The 17,411-nt window shown below is 38.2% G+C and overlaps 2 protein-coding genes and 3 pseudogenes across 5 annotated transcripts; 2 read left to right on the forward strand and 3 right to left on the reverse strand.

The window, feature by feature from the left end:
• The first annotated feature begins 3,179 nt into the window (after nt 1-3,179).
• On the forward strand, nt 3,180-6,837 carry XLG1 (extra-large G-protein 1). The gene is made up of 7 exons (NM_127910.3): nt 3,180-4,487; nt 4,575-4,817; nt 4,906-5,094; nt 5,177-5,363; nt 5,500-5,744; nt 5,850-6,013; nt 6,096-6,837. Exons 1-7 carry the CDS (start codon nt 3,414-3,416, stop codon nt 6,658-6,660), a joined length of 2,667 nt encoding a protein of 888 aa, NP_565553.1. The 5' UTR covers nt 3,180-3,413; the 3' UTR covers nt 6,661-6,837.
• Nucleotides 6,697-9,224, reverse strand: RUS4 (root UVB sensitive protein (Protein of unknown function, DUF647)). The gene is made up of 10 exons (NM_127911.4): nt 8,649-9,224; nt 8,426-8,572; nt 8,195-8,341; nt 8,036-8,098; nt 7,881-7,957; nt 7,694-7,799; nt 7,509-7,611; nt 7,273-7,427; nt 7,133-7,198; nt 6,697-7,053 (listed from the first exon to the last, which is right to left on the reverse strand). The coding sequence occupies exons 1-10, from the start codon at nt 9,111-9,113 to the stop codon at nt 6,820-6,822; spliced, it is 1,563 nt and encodes a 520-aa protein (NP_179928.2). The 5' UTR covers nt 9,114-9,224; the 3' UTR covers nt 6,697-6,819.
• Nucleotides 9,225-9,607: 383 nt separating this feature from the next.
• AT2G23480 lies at nt 9,608-12,403 on the forward strand (annotated as a pseudogene; the record flags this gene model as incomplete). Its single annotated transcript has 5 exons — nt 9,608-10,345; nt 10,447-10,527; nt 10,944-11,684; nt 11,759-11,920; nt 12,008-12,403.
• Nucleotides 12,404-12,823: 420 nt separating this feature from the next.
• Nucleotides 12,824-13,399, reverse strand: AT2G23490 (annotated as a pseudogene; the record flags this gene model as incomplete). Its single annotated transcript has 2 exons — nt 12,824-13,042; nt 13,220-13,399.
• Nucleotides 13,400-14,274: 875 nt separating this feature from the next.
• Nucleotides 14,275-16,629, reverse strand: AT2G23500 (annotated as a pseudogene; the record flags this gene model as incomplete). The annotated part of the gene is made up of 1 exon: nt 14,275-16,629.
• Nucleotides 16,630-17,411: the final 782 nt, after the last annotated feature.

The following is a 17,411-nucleotide window of genomic DNA, read 5'->3' on the forward strand; positions in this document are numbered from 1 at the left end:
TGGTTAGACAAAAAATTATTCAACTAATTTTTACCATTTAAAATGAAAAAGATGAAAAATTATTTATTTTCACCTGATCATTTGCAGTGCTAGTATATTGGTCGAACAATATTATTATTACTTTGTTGAAAAGTGGAACAATATCTTTAGCATATTGGTGGTTACATTTAAGAGTATTGTTGTTATAAGCAAACAGAGTAGTTACGTACCAAATTTGTGTTGTTGAACCGCTCAAACCATCATTTGTGTTATCTAACCAAATTTGGTCTTTTGTGCTTCTTGTCCTAACAAAAGTAAAACTACTTTTTTTGTAGAATAGAATGATCAATAAGAGGATATCAAATTGATGGATCAAAATCTTTTGAGCATTATCTCATGTTTTGTGTTAAATCAAACTAGAGATCGATAACCTTGTTTTCAACTGCACACACATTCAATTACTGAAAAGATTCTAATTTCACAATTACTGACAAGATTCTAATTTGAAACGAAGAACAAAAGACGGTAAAAATACTCTAAAAACTCAATGTAAATGCATAAAAACAAAACTATGAAAGCGAATTTTAAATAAGCTAAAAAGTGAAAACCATATACATCAATTAAAAATAAAATATAAGTTTAGTGTGAACGTGTTATTCGTTGTTTCACGCAAAACCCGTTTATATGTCAGTTCGTTGGATTTGGATATCGACTCTAGTCATGGTCCGGTCACGAGCCTTGTTCGTTATCGACTTACTTGCCGTGTGAGCTGGGGTAATCCATTTCCTAAATGACATAAATACCCTCATTACTTGCACCCATTGACTTCTATTCTTTTCCTTTTCGAGAATGATAAATACGTGCCTTACTATACACGTAAATGTTTATATACGGTAAACATTTAATTTCGCTTTACAATTTATTTTTCTTCCATTTATCTATAGGATTCGATTCACATAGTATTACACATGTTTCATTTTGAAACTGGCAATACTCAATTAGAAGGAATCACTATGGAATGTGACTTTGAGTTTGATGTTGACCATGACTTTGAAAGTGTATGTACGTGACTCAAAATTACATTTAGCATGGAATTTAAACTCGTATCTCTTTATTTAATAGCTTAATATCTCTAACGAAACAACTAAACGTTTGATCTGTTATTAAAGATTATTTGTCGACCAATTCATTGGGATCTAGTGGTCGATCGAATGACTATATTTGAATCATTCTGGTACATTTTTAATCATGGTTACTGTGGAATCTTTAAACGATAAATAAGAATACAAAACTTTGATATTTCCGTTATAAGACATATAATTAATTTGTTGTCATATATAGTTTTGTCTTCAGCAATCACAACATTATTAAATTATCATATTGATCAGTATGAAAAAGGTCAGATAATTATTATCAATTAATCAGTTTTGTAGACCCAAGCTCAATGATTTATCTTCTTTCCTCTACTTTATAAGAAATTTGTGGAATGATTAGAATAATTGGCAGGAATTCCGCTGATGAGAGGAAAGACCCAAACTCAATGATTAAGACTGGAGATTTTGTTTTTGTCCCGAATGTACTTTTCAACACTTGATTTCTTCTCAATGTTCTCATGCGGAAATTTGGGGGAAATTGTCAATGTATCATTTTTTCGGTTGTCATCTCTAGTTATAGTGTTAGATCTCGTTTTTAATATGTCTCCGACTAATGTTTTTGTTATCATTTCTAAAGCAATGATATTTATGCTCAAATGAGCTTATTAAGAGAAATATAAAACTGAAATTAGATAGCTCATTAAGAGCTTTATTACTCAAAGAAACTAAAAGAGGAAAGATTACTTTGTTATCACAAAGAACACGATGATTCAATTACTACTTTCATAAAGATGAGAAAGGGAGTTGTTTTGAGACAACTCTTAAAGTTATCATCAAAGTTCTCATCACATAACTATATATATGAGTGATGAGTCACTATCTTGTTAATCCTATTTATATGGACCACTACATGAGCTTTTAAGTTACTCATGAGACATTATATTGGGCTTTATATGGATCCTCTAATAGTTTTGCTAGATTAATGTGAATACGTCTTTAGGAATGACTAGATCATGAGCACGAGATAATCGTCACCGCTTGCACTAATATAGTATAAGAGGGCAATGGTGACTAATTTTCAAAAATTTAGCTCCAAGGTGATTTTGGAGTTTTACGCTCATTTACATTTCAGAAAAAAATCAAACAATCATGATTGGGTCGTGTCTAAACAATTTTGCATACACATCAAAACAAACATTTGCAAAAGTTTGAAGAATGATACTAAGCTAAAAAGTGAAAATTTCCAAAACAAAAATTAGGGACTAAGAAATGCGAGATTTTAAGCTCACAAAGAGTACTTAATTGATTGTGTTTCTTTTTTTGTTTATCTTCCCGTAGATTTCATGTCAATTTCCGAATGAACCTAGAAAATCACCACCATATTTCCTCTTATCAAACAAATTTTCCATCCAATCATATTGTCTCATTCTAACTTGAGCGTAAAAAGGTATTTGAAAACAATTTATTTTAGTTTTCTCGGACACTTTCATGAGTTGAAGACAAAATCAGAGAAGTCTCCGAAAAGACAAAAATGGATCGTCAGTTTGTCACCAAACACCTACATGAACCTTACTTGATTCGCTCCAAGTGTTCAATCACTTATCATATGATCACCAACAATCCAAAAATAATCGAAGTTTCCATACCATAAACAAATTCCATAATCCAAAAATTCGACCCCTTGACACACACTGACACACACTGACACACACACACAGAAAATATTCCCGTAGCTATGCCTATATGGGCAACTTCCTGGGCTAATGGTCCCATGAAAAACTGATGAGCTCATAGTCAAATATTATGCACAAATGGGCTTATATAAATGTCAACTTCAAAGCTTACCAGAAACCCAACAAATACACAAGCCCTGAAGTAAAAAACAAAAACAATATTTATATCACCGTAAATTTCGGACCAAATCAGAGAATTCAGAGTGTTTTTACTGTTCATGGATCCCACGTGATCAGACAGCTCAAATTCCGATCTCGTAACGACGTCGAATAAGACAATTTCGGTTTTGTCCCTAATCCCATCTTAAACTGGGTCCCACGTTTTTCTCTTCCTCCCAAAAAGCAAACTTAAAACCAAAAAAATATTATCGGACAAGATTCCAGCTACTAGTGGTTCTTTCTTTCTTCTTCATCTTTTTCTCAATCACTTTCTTCTTCTCCATTCTCCTTTTCTTTTGGTTCTCTCTCCCACTTGTGAAGAAGCTCCTCAAGAAGAACCCTAAAAAAATGATTCTTCTTTGATTTTGTGTATTTTTACCTGTTCTTGTTGGTGTTTGTTTGCTTAGTTCTGAAGCAAAAGCTAGGGTTTTTCTTCTTCTTCTTGAAAATGCCATTGAAAGAAGATGATTGTTGTTTATTCGCTGAAGAATACGATGGTCCACCATTATCATACAATATCCCTTGTGCTGTTCCTATTAACGTCGAGAAAATCCCAGTCGCCGCCGTTGTTTCTCCGGTTTGTATTTCCGATAACATGTCTTTCCCTGTGATTCAACCGATTTTATCAGTAGAGAGTAAAAAGTTTCTGATAGATTCGGTTTCTCCTACTTCTGTTATAGCTAATTGTGGATCTAATCAGCTTGAATTGGTTTCTGATTCAATCACTGTTTCTCCTACTTCGGTTATTGAACATACTGAGGAAGAAGAAGAAGAAGAAGGTGGTGATGGTGAGGATTGTGAATTGAGTAGCTCTGGAGAGTTATTGTTGAGGTCTTGTTCAGTGAAAGAGAGTTTAGACTTGAATGAGTCGTCTTCGAATCCGTTAGTACCGGATTGGGAATCGAATGAGTCAGTTTTGAGTATGGATTACCCGTCGTCTCGTGTTACTGGAGATTGTGTTAGTGAGACTAATGGTGATGGTAAGAAGCAACCAGTTGTTACTTTCTTGGGTATTGCTTCTGATGATGGATTTGAGGAAGAGGAGAGTTGTAGTAACCTGAGGCGGGTTCGGGTTGTACCGGTTAAGAAACAGCCGCAGACGAAAGGTAAGAAGGGTTCTTGTTATCGGTGTTTTAAAGGGAGTAGGTTTACGGAGAAGGAAGTGTGTTTAGTTTGTGATGCTAAGTATTGTAATAGCTGTGTGCTTAGAGCTATGGGTTCTATGCCTGAAGGAAGGAAATGTGTTACTTGTATTGGCTTTCCTATTGATGAATCGAAGCGAGGGAGTTTAGGGAAATGCTCTAGGATGCTTAAGAGGTTGCTTAATGATTTGGAGGTTAAACAGATTATGAAGACTGAGAGGTTTTGTGAAGCTAATCAGTTACCAGCTGAGTATGTGTATGTTAATGGACAACCTCTTTACCCTGAAGAGCTGGTTACACTTCAGACTTGTTCTAATCCTCCTAAGAAGCTGAAACCAGGGGACTATTGGTATGATAAAGTGTCTGGACTTTGGGGAAAGGTGAGGAATATTTACTGTTCTTTTGAGTTTTGTGTCTTAGTTTCTATTGTTTCTTATATATATATATATGATGTTGGGGTTCTACAGGAAGGAGAGAAGCCTTATCAGATAATTAGTCCTCATCTGAATGTTGGAGGTCCTATTAGTCCGGAAGCTAGCAACGGAAACACTCAAGTTTTCATAAACGGTCGGGAGATTACAAAAGTGGAGCTACGAATGCTGCAGTTGGCAGGAGTTCAATGTGCGGGTAACCCACATTTTTGGGTTAACGAGGATGGATCGTATCAAGAAGAAGGACAGAAGAATACCAAGGGATACATATGGGGCAAGGTTCGTTGTTTTCGTATTAAATCTATATTCCATTCGATTGTGTTTTCCCCTTTGATTTAAAGATTGCAAACTTTTTGCTGCTTTGCAGGCTGGGACTAAGTTACTTTGTGCTGTATTGTCACTTCCTGTACCGTCAAAATCTACCGCGAATGCTTCTGGGGAACAACTCTATAGCGCAAATAGCAGAAGCATTCTGGACCATCTTGAGCATAGGACTTTGCAAAAAATTCTTTTGGTTGGAAACAGTGGTTCTGGAACTAGCACAATATTCAAGCAGGTATGAGTCTCTTTGCTGTATGTTGTACTGCTCGTTAGCGTAAGCCTTAAAATCTACACAACTGAATTACTTTCTCGTTTAGGCAAAGATCCTTTATAAGGACGTACCATTCTTGGAAGATGAGCGTGAAAACATAAAGGTGATTATCCAGACCAATGTGTATGGTTATCTCGGTATGCTTCTTGAGGGCCGGGAGCGGTTTGAAGAAGAAGCTCTTGCTCTCAGGAACACGAAGCAGTGTGTCCTTGAAAATATACCTGCAGATGAAGGTGCATAGATATTTCAACTCCTACTCATTCTTGAAATTCAGTTTCCTGAGAGAAATTTGTTTATGGACCAGATCAATCATGAATTTATATACATGTATCCCATTTGAGTCTTAACTTGATTTATGTGTATGAGCAGGAGATGCGAAAAGCAACGACAAAACCGTCACCATGTACTCCATTGGCCCGAGGCTTAAAGCATTTTCTGATTGGCTATTAAAGACTATGGCTGCTGGAAATCTTGGGGTCATTTTCCCTGCAGCCTCTCGTGAGTATGCGCCACTAGTTGAGGAGTTATGGAGGGATGCAGCTATCCAAGCTACATACAAACGGAGAAGTGAGCTAGGACTCCTTCCCAGTGTCGCTAGTTACTTCTTGGAGCGGGTAAATAAGTGCTTCACTATCTCTTGTGCTCTCAATTTTCCATTGCATTGTTCGTTAATCGTTACAGTAAGTTATTAATCTTGAAGCTGCTTTCCCGTTCTTCAGGCTATTGACGTGTTGACACCAGATTACGAGCCATCAGATTTGGATATATTATATGCAGAAGGAGTCACTTCATCCAGTGGTCTAGCTTGTCTCGATTTCTCATTTCCACAGACTGCATCAGAAGAGAATCTTGATCCTTCTGATCACCATGATTCCCTGCTCAGGTAAGTTCTGATTTTCCTTTTTGTTTATTGTTATTCAAGTCAGTTCGAAAACATTTGAAGACATTTTCTTGTGTGCTTTCAGGTACCAGTTAATTAGAGTACCCTCGAGAGGCCTCGGGGAAAACTGCAAGTGGATAGATATGTTTGAAGACGTCGGAATGGTTGTGTTTGTTGTTTCCATGAGTGACTACGACCAGGTGTCAGAAGATGGAACCAACAAGATGTTACTCACAAAGAAACTCTTTGAAAGCATTATCACTCATCCCATCTTTGAGAACATGGACTTCCTCTTGATTCTCAACAAGTACGATCTCTTGGAAGAAAAAGTAGAACGCGTTCCTTTGGCACGCTGCGAGTGGTTCCAAGACTTCAATCCCGTGGTCAGTCGTCACCGTGGTTCCAACAACGGTAACCCCACTTTGGGTCAGCTTGCCTTCCACTTCATGGCGGTTAAGTTCAAGCGGTTTTACTCTTCCTTGACCGGGAAAAAGCTGTTTGTTTCTTCAAGCAAAAGTTTGGACCCAAACAGTGTTGATTCGTCGCTGAAGTTAGCTATGGAGATACTGAAATGGAGTGAGGAGAGAACAAACATCTGCATGAGTGAATACTCTATGTATAGCACTGAGCCAAGTTCCTTCTCAAATTGATGTTTTTCACAGTCAACAAAAGAGTCTAATGTATATGGTAACAACTTTCTTGTGTATAGATTGCCACGTAGATTGTATTAACAGAGTACTCAAGCATCAGTTTACAAACCAATCTCGGTGTACTAAAACTGTTACAATTTAACCGATTCTTCTTTTATGTTACAATTGGTTTTTGTCAAAAATGTATCTAATCTGCTCTTCTGCACTCAACAAGACATTCTTTACGATCCAACCTTGTTCTTGCATTTGTTTGTTCAGTGCGATATTATCATCTCGAGCAGCTCGCTTACTCTCTCTAGTGAGCAAGGTCCAATCTTGTAGCGTCAAGTCTGAAAACGATAAATAGCTTCTCTTGGTTCTATTGGCTCCAAGGGATTTACGTATGTAACATGTCTGAACATATCACCAAAATGTGTTATCAGTTAACTACTATGAACTTACTAAATTGATGATATTCAGTTGAGTCCCTTACCTGTAACAAACTCGTGATAACGTCTACACTGTTGGCTCCTTCGCGCAGACAAATAACGATGCCCGACTAAATATTTTACAAGTGTTGAGGATCAAACCACAGAATCATGAGGACATATTAGTAGCAAACATGAAACTCACTTTTGGTATTCTTCTGAAACCTTGGGAGGAAAGTTCCATGGTTATGAAGTAACCATCATCACTGCAGAGTGATTGCATGGCCATCATCGATAGTGTAGGAATCTGGGCCTTAGGATCTAAGCATCCGATTCTGATGGGCCAAACCCGTTTGCTACCTACAAAGAACATATGAAGGATTCAGCTTATCAACAATGTCTGGAAAGTGAATAGCCTGAAGACGTTTTCTTGTTTTTCACCTCTACTCCCTAAAAGGCCAATTCCTTCCTCTTCACTCACTTCGGCAGGGGAAGGTACTTGCCTAAATTCAATCCATCTTTCCAGAATAATTTCAAGCCTATCCTGATAAGGAAAAGAAAAACTTATAACAACATAAAGTAGTCTCCATTGTTCGAGTCTAGTTACCGAGATAACAAAAAACTACCTTGGTCAAAGTTTGCAGATTGATATGCTTGAGCCCTTGATAAATGCCAAGGAGATCAAACGTGGAGAAAATCGGATATAGAACAAAAGGTAGACATGCCTGCAGTCTAGTACATAAAGCAAGTCAGAGGATTCAGAGACAAATCTCACAGATAAAGTAACTCTCAACGGTACTAGATTGAGCTAACCTTTGGTTGTGTTGGAATAGCATATTTAGAAGAACCGCCAGTAGGAGACCAAGGTTATCAAAACAAACAGTTTGAATCTGAAAAGTCACAAATAAAATCAAGCCATGTGTGTGATACAAATGATAGAAAAGCTCGAGTAGGTTCGTTAATGAAACCTGTGCCTTTGCAGAGACTTCACCAAGGTTATCCGCTACAGCAAAGCTTCGATGTACAGCTGACTATACAATGTCAAAACATTGGCTATCAAACCAAAACACCAAGCATAAAACAAAACACTTAAGTCATAAGGAAAAATAACAAATAGGAAACCTTACACCGGTTGCTAAGTAGCACGACAGGCTAATCTGTTTAGCGATGTTAGCGATGGAAGCTAGCAAAAGGAAGTACTGAGGGAATACTGGAGTCATTAACTCAACTCCAATGCTTAGACTGAAGAGTACAGACGTCGAGAACCTAACTCTCTTGATTTAGCAAAATCCTAAGAGTATATGAGTAACAAAAAATCTCCAAAGTTTCAAGAACTATAATTTAGTGAAGTAAAATACCTTCAAATTAGTGTCAAAAGCAGAAGCAAGACTAGCAGTGTATATACATCTACTTAACCTTCCAAGTCCATCTTTCAAAATCCAGTTAAAAGCAGCAGATGAAGCTAGTGACCGAGATTGTCCAATTCCTATTGCTCTAAACATTGCCTGAAGCAACAAAAACAACTCAAAATTTGTAACAAACAAAAGTCCAAGTTCAAGTCTAGAACTGTGTCAATGTTACCTGAGTGGCAAGAACTTGTAAAGCAGAGCTGAAAACTCTGTGCAAAAACTTCCATTTGACATAACTTATATAATTGTCACTGACTTGTTTCGGTAAAAAGAAGTCTTTTGCAGCTGAAGAAGTAAGTCTTATCAATTTCCAGAAACCATCATCGAGGCCAAGGCAAAACGACGTCGAATCATCTTCTTCTTCATCAACACATAGCAGCTCCAAGGAATCTCCTTTGATGAAGTACCTAGAAACTTTGCCAGACTTTTTGATTATAATTGGAAGACGACGAGCTACGTTACTGGGTACTACGAGGTCTTCTTTTGAAGCTCCTTCTTGCTTGTAATCAATGGAAGTTCTCAGAGACTTGACGAATTTTCTTGACGAAAATTTGGGGAAAATGAAGATTGGATATTGGGTTGATGTTGATTTACATGGGTATTGAAAAAGTCGAGAGCTTTGATTCGTTGAATGCATCAGAGTTCTTAGGGTTTTAGGGAAGGTTTTGCGTTTTCTACTTCTTCTTCCTTCTCTGTAACTACTAACTCGGTTCTGTGAGAATAATCGTCTGGCCAGTCCCTTTTTTGTAAAGAGAAAGCCAAAAAATCCTTGTAAAAAACTGAAATAATTTTTGTTTTTTTTTTAATTCGAAATATATGGATATTACTAGTATATCTCCATCCGAACCTATTAATTACCAGAAAAACCATGGTTCGTTTCCGAACCAAACCATCCGAACCACCTTTACTCTTTATTTGAAAATCAAATAAAAAAACCCTAATATTTCCAGGGATTTCCCAATTCGAAGAGAGATTTTTTGACTTCTTCTCCTTAGTAACCGTTTTCGATTTTTTGACTTCTTCTCCTTAGTAACCGTTTCAACTGCAACATTCCCTATTTCTTTAAATTTAATCGATCGTTCTTCTTGCTTTCACCAGTATTTCCGTTCTATTTCCGATTCGAAATCAGTCATGCCGCCTAAGACGCGTGGAGGAGGTCAAGGGAAAAGAAAGGAGATAGAAGCGCCGGCGCCAGCGAAGACAGAGAAAGTTAAGGCGCCGGCTGAGAAAGTGAAGGAGAAGGTGCCGGCGAAGAAAGCGAAGGTTCAGGCGCCGGCGAAGAAAGAGAAGGTTCAGGCGCCGGCGAAGAAAGAGAAGGTTCAGGCGCCGGCGAAGAAAGCGAAGGTTCAGGCGACGGCGAAGACGACTGCGACGGCACAAACGACTGCGACGGCGATGGCAACGACAGCGGCTCCAACGACAACGGCTCCAACGACGGCTCCAACGACGGAGAGCCCGATGCTTGATGATTCTACGTTTTATGATGCTCTGAAGCATATTCCGGCTGAAGAAACTCAAGAGAATATGCAAACTGATGAGGTGGAAGATGAAAATGAAAAAGAAGAAGGAAGTGAAAAAGAAGAATCAGGGAGTAGTAGCCAAACCTTGGGCTCCGATTCCGATTCAGAGGAGACGGAGACAAACAAAGAAGTCGCGTGTGCTAATCCCGTGGAAGAGGCGGAGAGACAAGATGACGGCCTAGCCGTTATCGAGGAGGAGGAGGAGAGGAGCTCCGCGAGCGACGAGGACGTCAATGTGGAAAAGTCTGTGGAGGATGAGGGAGACGAGGACGAGAGAGACGAGGACGTGATAGTCCAAGTGGAAAAACCCGTGGAGGAGAGGACCATAGACGAGGACATCGCAAATGTGGTAAGTATTCCATTTCGTAATACCGATCTAATTGGGTAATAATGCAATTGTGAAATGTGGACAGTACTAGTAACATTGGGAAATGCTATGTTGATATTTAGGACGAGAGAAACGAGGACGTGATAGTCCAAGTGGAAAAACCCGTGGAGGAGAGGACCATAGCCGAGGACATCGCAAATGTGGTAAGTATTCCATTTCGTAATACCGATCTAATTGGGTAATAATGCAATTGTGAAATGTGGACAGTACTAGTAACATTGGGAAATGCTATGTTGATATTTAGGTAATATTGGCGGATGTGGGTAATACCTTATAGTAATACTACAATTGTGATTTATCAGTAGTTAGTACTAGTAACTTTGAGCAATACTATATAGTAAAATAGGAGTATCTGTGTAATACTGGTAATTACGGGGAATACTTTTAGGAAATACAAAGTAATAATGTGGCAGTACTATTTACAATTGAGTGATATATGAATAGGAGTATCTGTGTAATACTGGTAATTACGGGGAATACTTTTTGGAAATACAGAGTAATAATGTGGCAGTACTATTTACAATTGAGTGATATATAAATGAATGTTTGTTTCTTTCAGGATATGGAGGAAGCGATGGCAATGCAGCCACTTGGTATGTACTTCCCGGCGTCGGAGTATACCAAGAAGATGAAGTTAGCAACGAGGTGTTATATCTCGGAGGTGTTGAAGACCTTCGCTGACTTGGAACATCCTCTAACGAATGTTGAAAAGAATTATTTTATGGAGCATCCGAGTTTCAAGCACATCTACCACCTGCCTTCCGGATATACCCACAAGTTAATGGGGATGTGGATGCTTTTTCTTCGAACGGCATCTATTGAGAAGAAGAAGGAGGTTTGGTTCGTTGTTAATGGAGTTCCCATCCGCTATGGTATTAGGGAGCATGCTTTGATCTCTGGTTTCAACTGCAAGGCTTATCCAGCTAATTATCAGAGTGCTGGTAATATGAACTTCGCCAACAGGTACTTCAAAACCGGGGTAATTAGACGTGAAGACGTGAAAACCAAGCTAATGGAGATGGAACCGGCTAGATCAAAGGATAGGTTGCGGATGGCGGTCCTCTATTTTCTAACAAGCATCATTGCCGTGCCTACTAAGACTGGAGAAAGGGCTAGTCCAATTGATGATTTCTGTGTTAGGGCTGCAAGTGATCTTACGTTTTGTAAGACATTTCCATGGGGGAGATATTCATTTGAGTACATGTTAAAATCGATCTCACACACATTGGATCATTTTAACGGTGTCGTCCCGAACACTCAGTCACCATGGCCTGTTCCCGGATTCTGTGTGCCGCTTGAGGTAAGTCTTTTGTTTTATCCTTGTTACATTTTCGTAATTGAAGCTAACAATTAAATTTCATGTGTTTTGTGTAGTTTTTAGCATTTGAGGCCATTCCATCACTTAGGGAAAGATTCATAGAAGAAAAAGAGGGTTCACATGCCGGTTGTCCAAGGATGTGCAAGGTGAGTTTCAAGAGAACCGAGATGAAAGGGTTTACCCTTGAGCAAATCAACCATGTACTCGGAACAACTGAGGTTAGTATTTCCTATAATTCCTTGAGCAAATATGAGCAAATATGAATTTATTTCTTTCTAATATTTCATTGTTTATTATTTCCATAGGTCATTGAGAGTATAATTAGAGAGAAGGCTGAAGAAGTACCCCTTTTGGCTGAAATCACGGGAGTAGAGGATGATGTTGATAAGCACGATGTTGTAGTTGATAGTTGGATGAAGCGTCTTGGTCAAGGGCGTGAAATTAGATTTGAGGAGGTGTACAACGAGGATGTGCATGCACGAATGGAAGCCCCAAATGAAGAGGAAGTTCCCACAGCTGTTGGACCGGGAGACCCGACGTTAGTTGATGTAATGGAGAAGCTCCATTCCATCAATGACAAGCTGAATGAAGCTTTGTTGGCGCTTATGGAAATGGAGGAAAAACAAGCAACGTTCGAAGCATTTATGGATGAGATGAAAGCCAAGGTAAATCTGGGTAATACCGGATATACTGTTCCATAATTGGTAATATCGCGTAATACTAAGGTTTAACTAAATTAACAATGCAGATGTTTCAGAACCCACCAGATGAGGAGGAATCAACAATCAAGGAAAATGCGGCTGCTACTGTTGTGCCCAAACGAGTGACCCGTTCAACCCGTGCAAGGTCTAGTAACATGTGAAAACTATTCGTGTAACTTCTCCGGATTTGTATTTTGATTTCTTGTACTTTGACTTTGTTTTAGGATTTCGCAAGTACTCGTAAAACTATGTTTGGATTCAATTAATCTATTAGGATGTCTTATGATATTGTTAACTGAAATACGGGAAATACCAAACTGAACAACCATAGTATTACCAATCAAAGAGAAGTCTTACAAAGCATAGGGAAAGTCTTCCAAGCAAATTAACAATAAGATTAAGGAACAATAGGATAACACATTACTTCTTTGGATCCATAGGATTACGGAATACCACTTTGCTCACGTTCACAATCTCTGCACGGTGGACTTTCAATTCTTTTTGCATTTCTTCTATGAGATACTCATGATTTAGAACTTTCTTCCGATTGTAATCAACACTCTCCCTTAAGCTACTCACCTCTTCTTCCATAGCCTTATCCCAAAGTTTACGGATGTGCATACAATCAGTTCTATCATCCTACAAAGTACCAAATATTTATCAAATACAGATCTCGAGCTACAAAAACTAGAAGAACTTGTGGAGTATTACTCGTTCTAGGCAGTATTACCAAAACGGGAAATACTCTGAAATACCAAATATATCTAGATCTAGATCTACACAAACTTGAAAAACTTGTGCTCTACATCAACATACCTTAAACTTCTCGCATTGATAGTATCTCTTTTCATCCTTTCGCGTCTCGACAATGCTACCACCACATGGACAAAACTTAGGAATCCCTTCCATCATCGCAACCATTTCCATTTGGTCAATGGCTCTCTTCGCCACTTTCATATCATCGTAGTAGGGGTCTCTCTCACACAGTCTATCCATGGTAGAAAGATGAAAGAAAGATGAGAGATGTGAGAGAATTCGAGTCGAAGAGAGAGATGAGAGATGTGGGAGAAGAGAGATGAGGGAGAAGAGAGATGAGAGATGAAAGAAAGTTGTAAGAAGAGATCGAAAAAGAAAGAGGAAAAAGAAAAAAGTGAAATTTTTGGTTTTGGAGGGAATCTCAAAATTTGTTAGGCGCCAAAAATTTTGGGGGAAAACCAAAAAAATTAATTCCCCACGTGTGCGCCGTTATTTTTGACATGTGCGCAGCCTTTTTACAGCATAGTATTTCCTAAGGTTTTGGTAGTGCCAATTTCTCAAATAGTATTACTTTCCATGTTTTTCATGTTTAGCAGTATTTCCTATATTTACAATTTGTTTATTTAGTAGTACACTGGATGGAACTTTATCAATATAGAGGTTAAAATATTTTGTGCAATTATAAATTAAATATATGTAGTAATATGAATTTTTCATTTTAAGTTGGTGATAATATTAAAAGTGAGCTTAAAAGTATAAGGGATATGTTGTATTGAGTCTACTAAAGATAAGTTAAAAATTTTAATATTAAAATTTCTAACTTAATTAAGTATAAATGATTAATAATACATTTTTATCTGTTAAAAACTCACTGTATTCATTTTCATTGAGGTTTGAGGTAAACAAATTCGAACTCCATAACACCAACTTAGTATTACCAGTAGTACTAATATGACTTCAAATTCGACAGAAACAGACATGATATTACTTGTTATAACCAGTATTACAAAAAAACAATAGAAACAGACATAGTATTACAGAAGGGGAAATACAGTATTACATAATAAGTCCATACCATAAAAACAACAAATCACTGCAGAAACAAAGTTAAAAACTCATATAGGCGTATTCCCAAATAATAACCATTGACACGATTGCCTTGGACGCCTTTTGTTTTGCGTCCTTTGTCGTTTTGGCCGTTTTTCCCCGGTTGATGGAAACCTTAGCATTTTTTTCCTTCCTTTCTTCGGTTTTTTAGACAGCGGAACTATCTTCAACGCCTTTACTTCATCTGGTACTTCCCACTGCGACCTATCCGGAACAAGATAAATAGTCCTATAATAGGCCAATGCCCACAACTCCGCCCAATAATATTTTGTAACCAAATCATGTAACTCCAAACCTCTTCTCCGATCTTCATCATCCATAATGTTAATGAAAGCGGCTAATGCATGAATACAAGGATATTTTTGGATATCGAAAACCTTGCAACTGCAAGTTTTCAAAAGCAAGCTCACCGTATAATCTATTCCTTTGTCGCATGTGACTACATATTCACGCTCGAATGAGTTTAGCTCCACCACTTTCAGCTTCTCGGCAAAAACCCACAAATCATGCAAATAATTCTCGACCAAAGGCACCATCTTATTTTCTAAGGATCCAGACGCGGCTTCCATCCGATGTTCATTAAACCACCCGGAGATTTTTTTGATGATCGCATCAACCATTGGTATTAACGAGTATTTCCTTGCGTTTTTAAACACATTGTTCAAAGATTCCACACAATTGCTTGTGTCTAAGTTGTATCTTTCTCCGGGAAAACAACACCTTGCCCATTTTTCTTTCACGGTTGTATCCTCTAAATACTTGGTCGCCTTAGGATATCTCAACTTAAACCCGTCATACGCTCGGTTGAAGTCCGCCACGACGTAGACCCGACTTAACTCCTGAAACTTCCATGCGAGTACGTCTCGGTTGGTGTGAGTAGCATGACCTTTCACATTTTGGGACAAATGCCAAATACAATACCCGTGATGAGCCGCGGTATACACGTTCCGTATGGCCTTTATGAGGCTTGCATTTCTGTCCGTCATGAAAACCAATTCCGAAGTATCGGGTACAACCGTTTTTAGCTTCTCGAAAAACCACTCCCAACTAGCATCATTCTCACCGTCGAGTACGGCAAACGCTATGATGTAATGGTGACGGTTAGGATCTTGAGCCGAGGCAAACACTAGCACTCCGCCATAGCCGTTCTTCAAATGTGTTGCATCCACAATTAAAACTTTCCTCATCACTCTAAAACCTTCAATGCTAGCTCCCAAAGCTACGAATACGTACTGAAATTTATCATTCTCATCCAATTTCAGATAAGTAACTGTACCATCATTTACCTTCTTCAACATGTATAAATAACAATTGATATCCTTGTAGCTTTCTTCCGGGCTACCTTTTAAATCATAAATCGCATGATATTTCCCCCTTAGCGCTGTCGAGTATGATACTTTCACACCTAATTTCGTCTGAACTAGCTCCATGATGATACTTGGAACCGGAGTTTCCAACTGTCCCGGAAAATGATCATGAAGGAGAGCTGCGACTAATTGGGGGTTGCCTTTTCTTTTCCTGAGCCTACTACTACCTTTACTTAGCCGAGTGCAACTATGCATCTTATTGTACCTTCTAATCGAGAATATATCAGTAGTACTAATATTGGACGCTCGTAAACGCCAAGAACAGCTCTCTTTGGCACACTTTAGGACATAGCGCTCCTTATCCGACTTCTTAATCACATAACCAAAACTGTTAGCAAATGCAGCTCTATCCACCACCTCGTGCAATGCCGCCTTGTTAGGAAATTCTTGACGTAAGGTCAACCCAATTCCGTCTTCCCATTCTTTTTTAAACATACCCGGTTCTACAGCAGGTGGCGACTCAACATACTGTTCCCCCCTATCAGAATTATCCATAGACTCATCATAGCGTGTTTCATCTTCTTGAGTCCCGTGATCCTCCACTATTGCCTCAAGTTGATGTTGAGTTCCTTGTTCCTCTTCTAATAAGACGATGAGTGCACCATCATCCACTCTCATTTCATCCTCCTCTGAATTCAACTCCGTATAGTTCTTACCAACAGAACTATTACCAACTCTAGACAATTGCTCGGGCAATTGCTCCGGCTCGGGCGGTTTAGAGATCTCCTCCACAACCAAAACACTTCTCCGGTTATTTTTTGCGGATGTTACATAAACACAGACATCCTCATCATCACAAACGTTCATTTCTTCCTCTACTCCGAACAACCGTGGATTGTACCTCATATGCAATTTTACCTTATTTCCATCTAATCCAAGCTTCGTCATTAGCCTATCTTCTAACATTGAGAAAGTAATCTTCTCCCCTAATGTCTTCATCATCACATTATACATGCGACCTTGGAATTTAAAATATATGATCACATTCTCTTTCATTGTAATCTGCCAAAACAATACACATACTCAGTCAATATTACTAGTATTACCGATTCTAGTACATTGTCAGTAATACTAGTACTAATTCTGAAATATTACATGTGTGAGTAATACTATTACATATATGAAATACTACGTGTCTAAGTAATACTGGTGCTATTTAAACATATTATCTATATAAATAACGGTACTACTATAGCTAGTTCGACCAGTATTATTTTCGCGACAAGAACAAATATTCGATTTGAGTTCAATTTAGTATGAATCAGCATGTGAAATCAATTGCTTACCCATTAACAGACCAAATGAAGCCTAAATCTATACTTAAACTTCTAATGTAGGTGCTAAAACACAATAACCCAAATCTAATTGGATTGAATCTCAACATCCTCAAAATATGTAATTCAAAGCTTTTGAAGCTCTCTCCATACCTGGACTTAGTAGATTGATGCAGCTTGCAGGAGGAGAAAAACGACAATGCGGCTCGCCGGAGCTCGCCGGAGGAAGAATCCCGAAGAAGAAGTCGAGCTCGCTCGTGTTCGAGCTTTTTTTTTTTTCTTTTTTCGTTTTTTGTTTTTTTTTGGTTTCAAAATGTTTTCTACAAATATTAATTATTATTCAAAATAAATTATAAGGGTAAATTTGTCTTAACACAAATCATTAAGTGAAAAGGGATATAAAGACTCTAAAGTGGTTTTGCAGATTATTTGTGCCACAAAAGGGACACAAGAGATGATCCCTCGTTCTGTGAGGAGGAACTAAGAGTAACGTTTCTAATGTAT

Source organism: Arabidopsis thaliana, chromosome 2 (assembly GCF_000001735.4).
Source record: "Arabidopsis thaliana chromosome 2, partial sequence".
Taxonomy (NCBI): Eukaryota; Viridiplantae; Streptophyta; class Magnoliopsida; order Brassicales; family Brassicaceae; genus Arabidopsis; species Arabidopsis thaliana.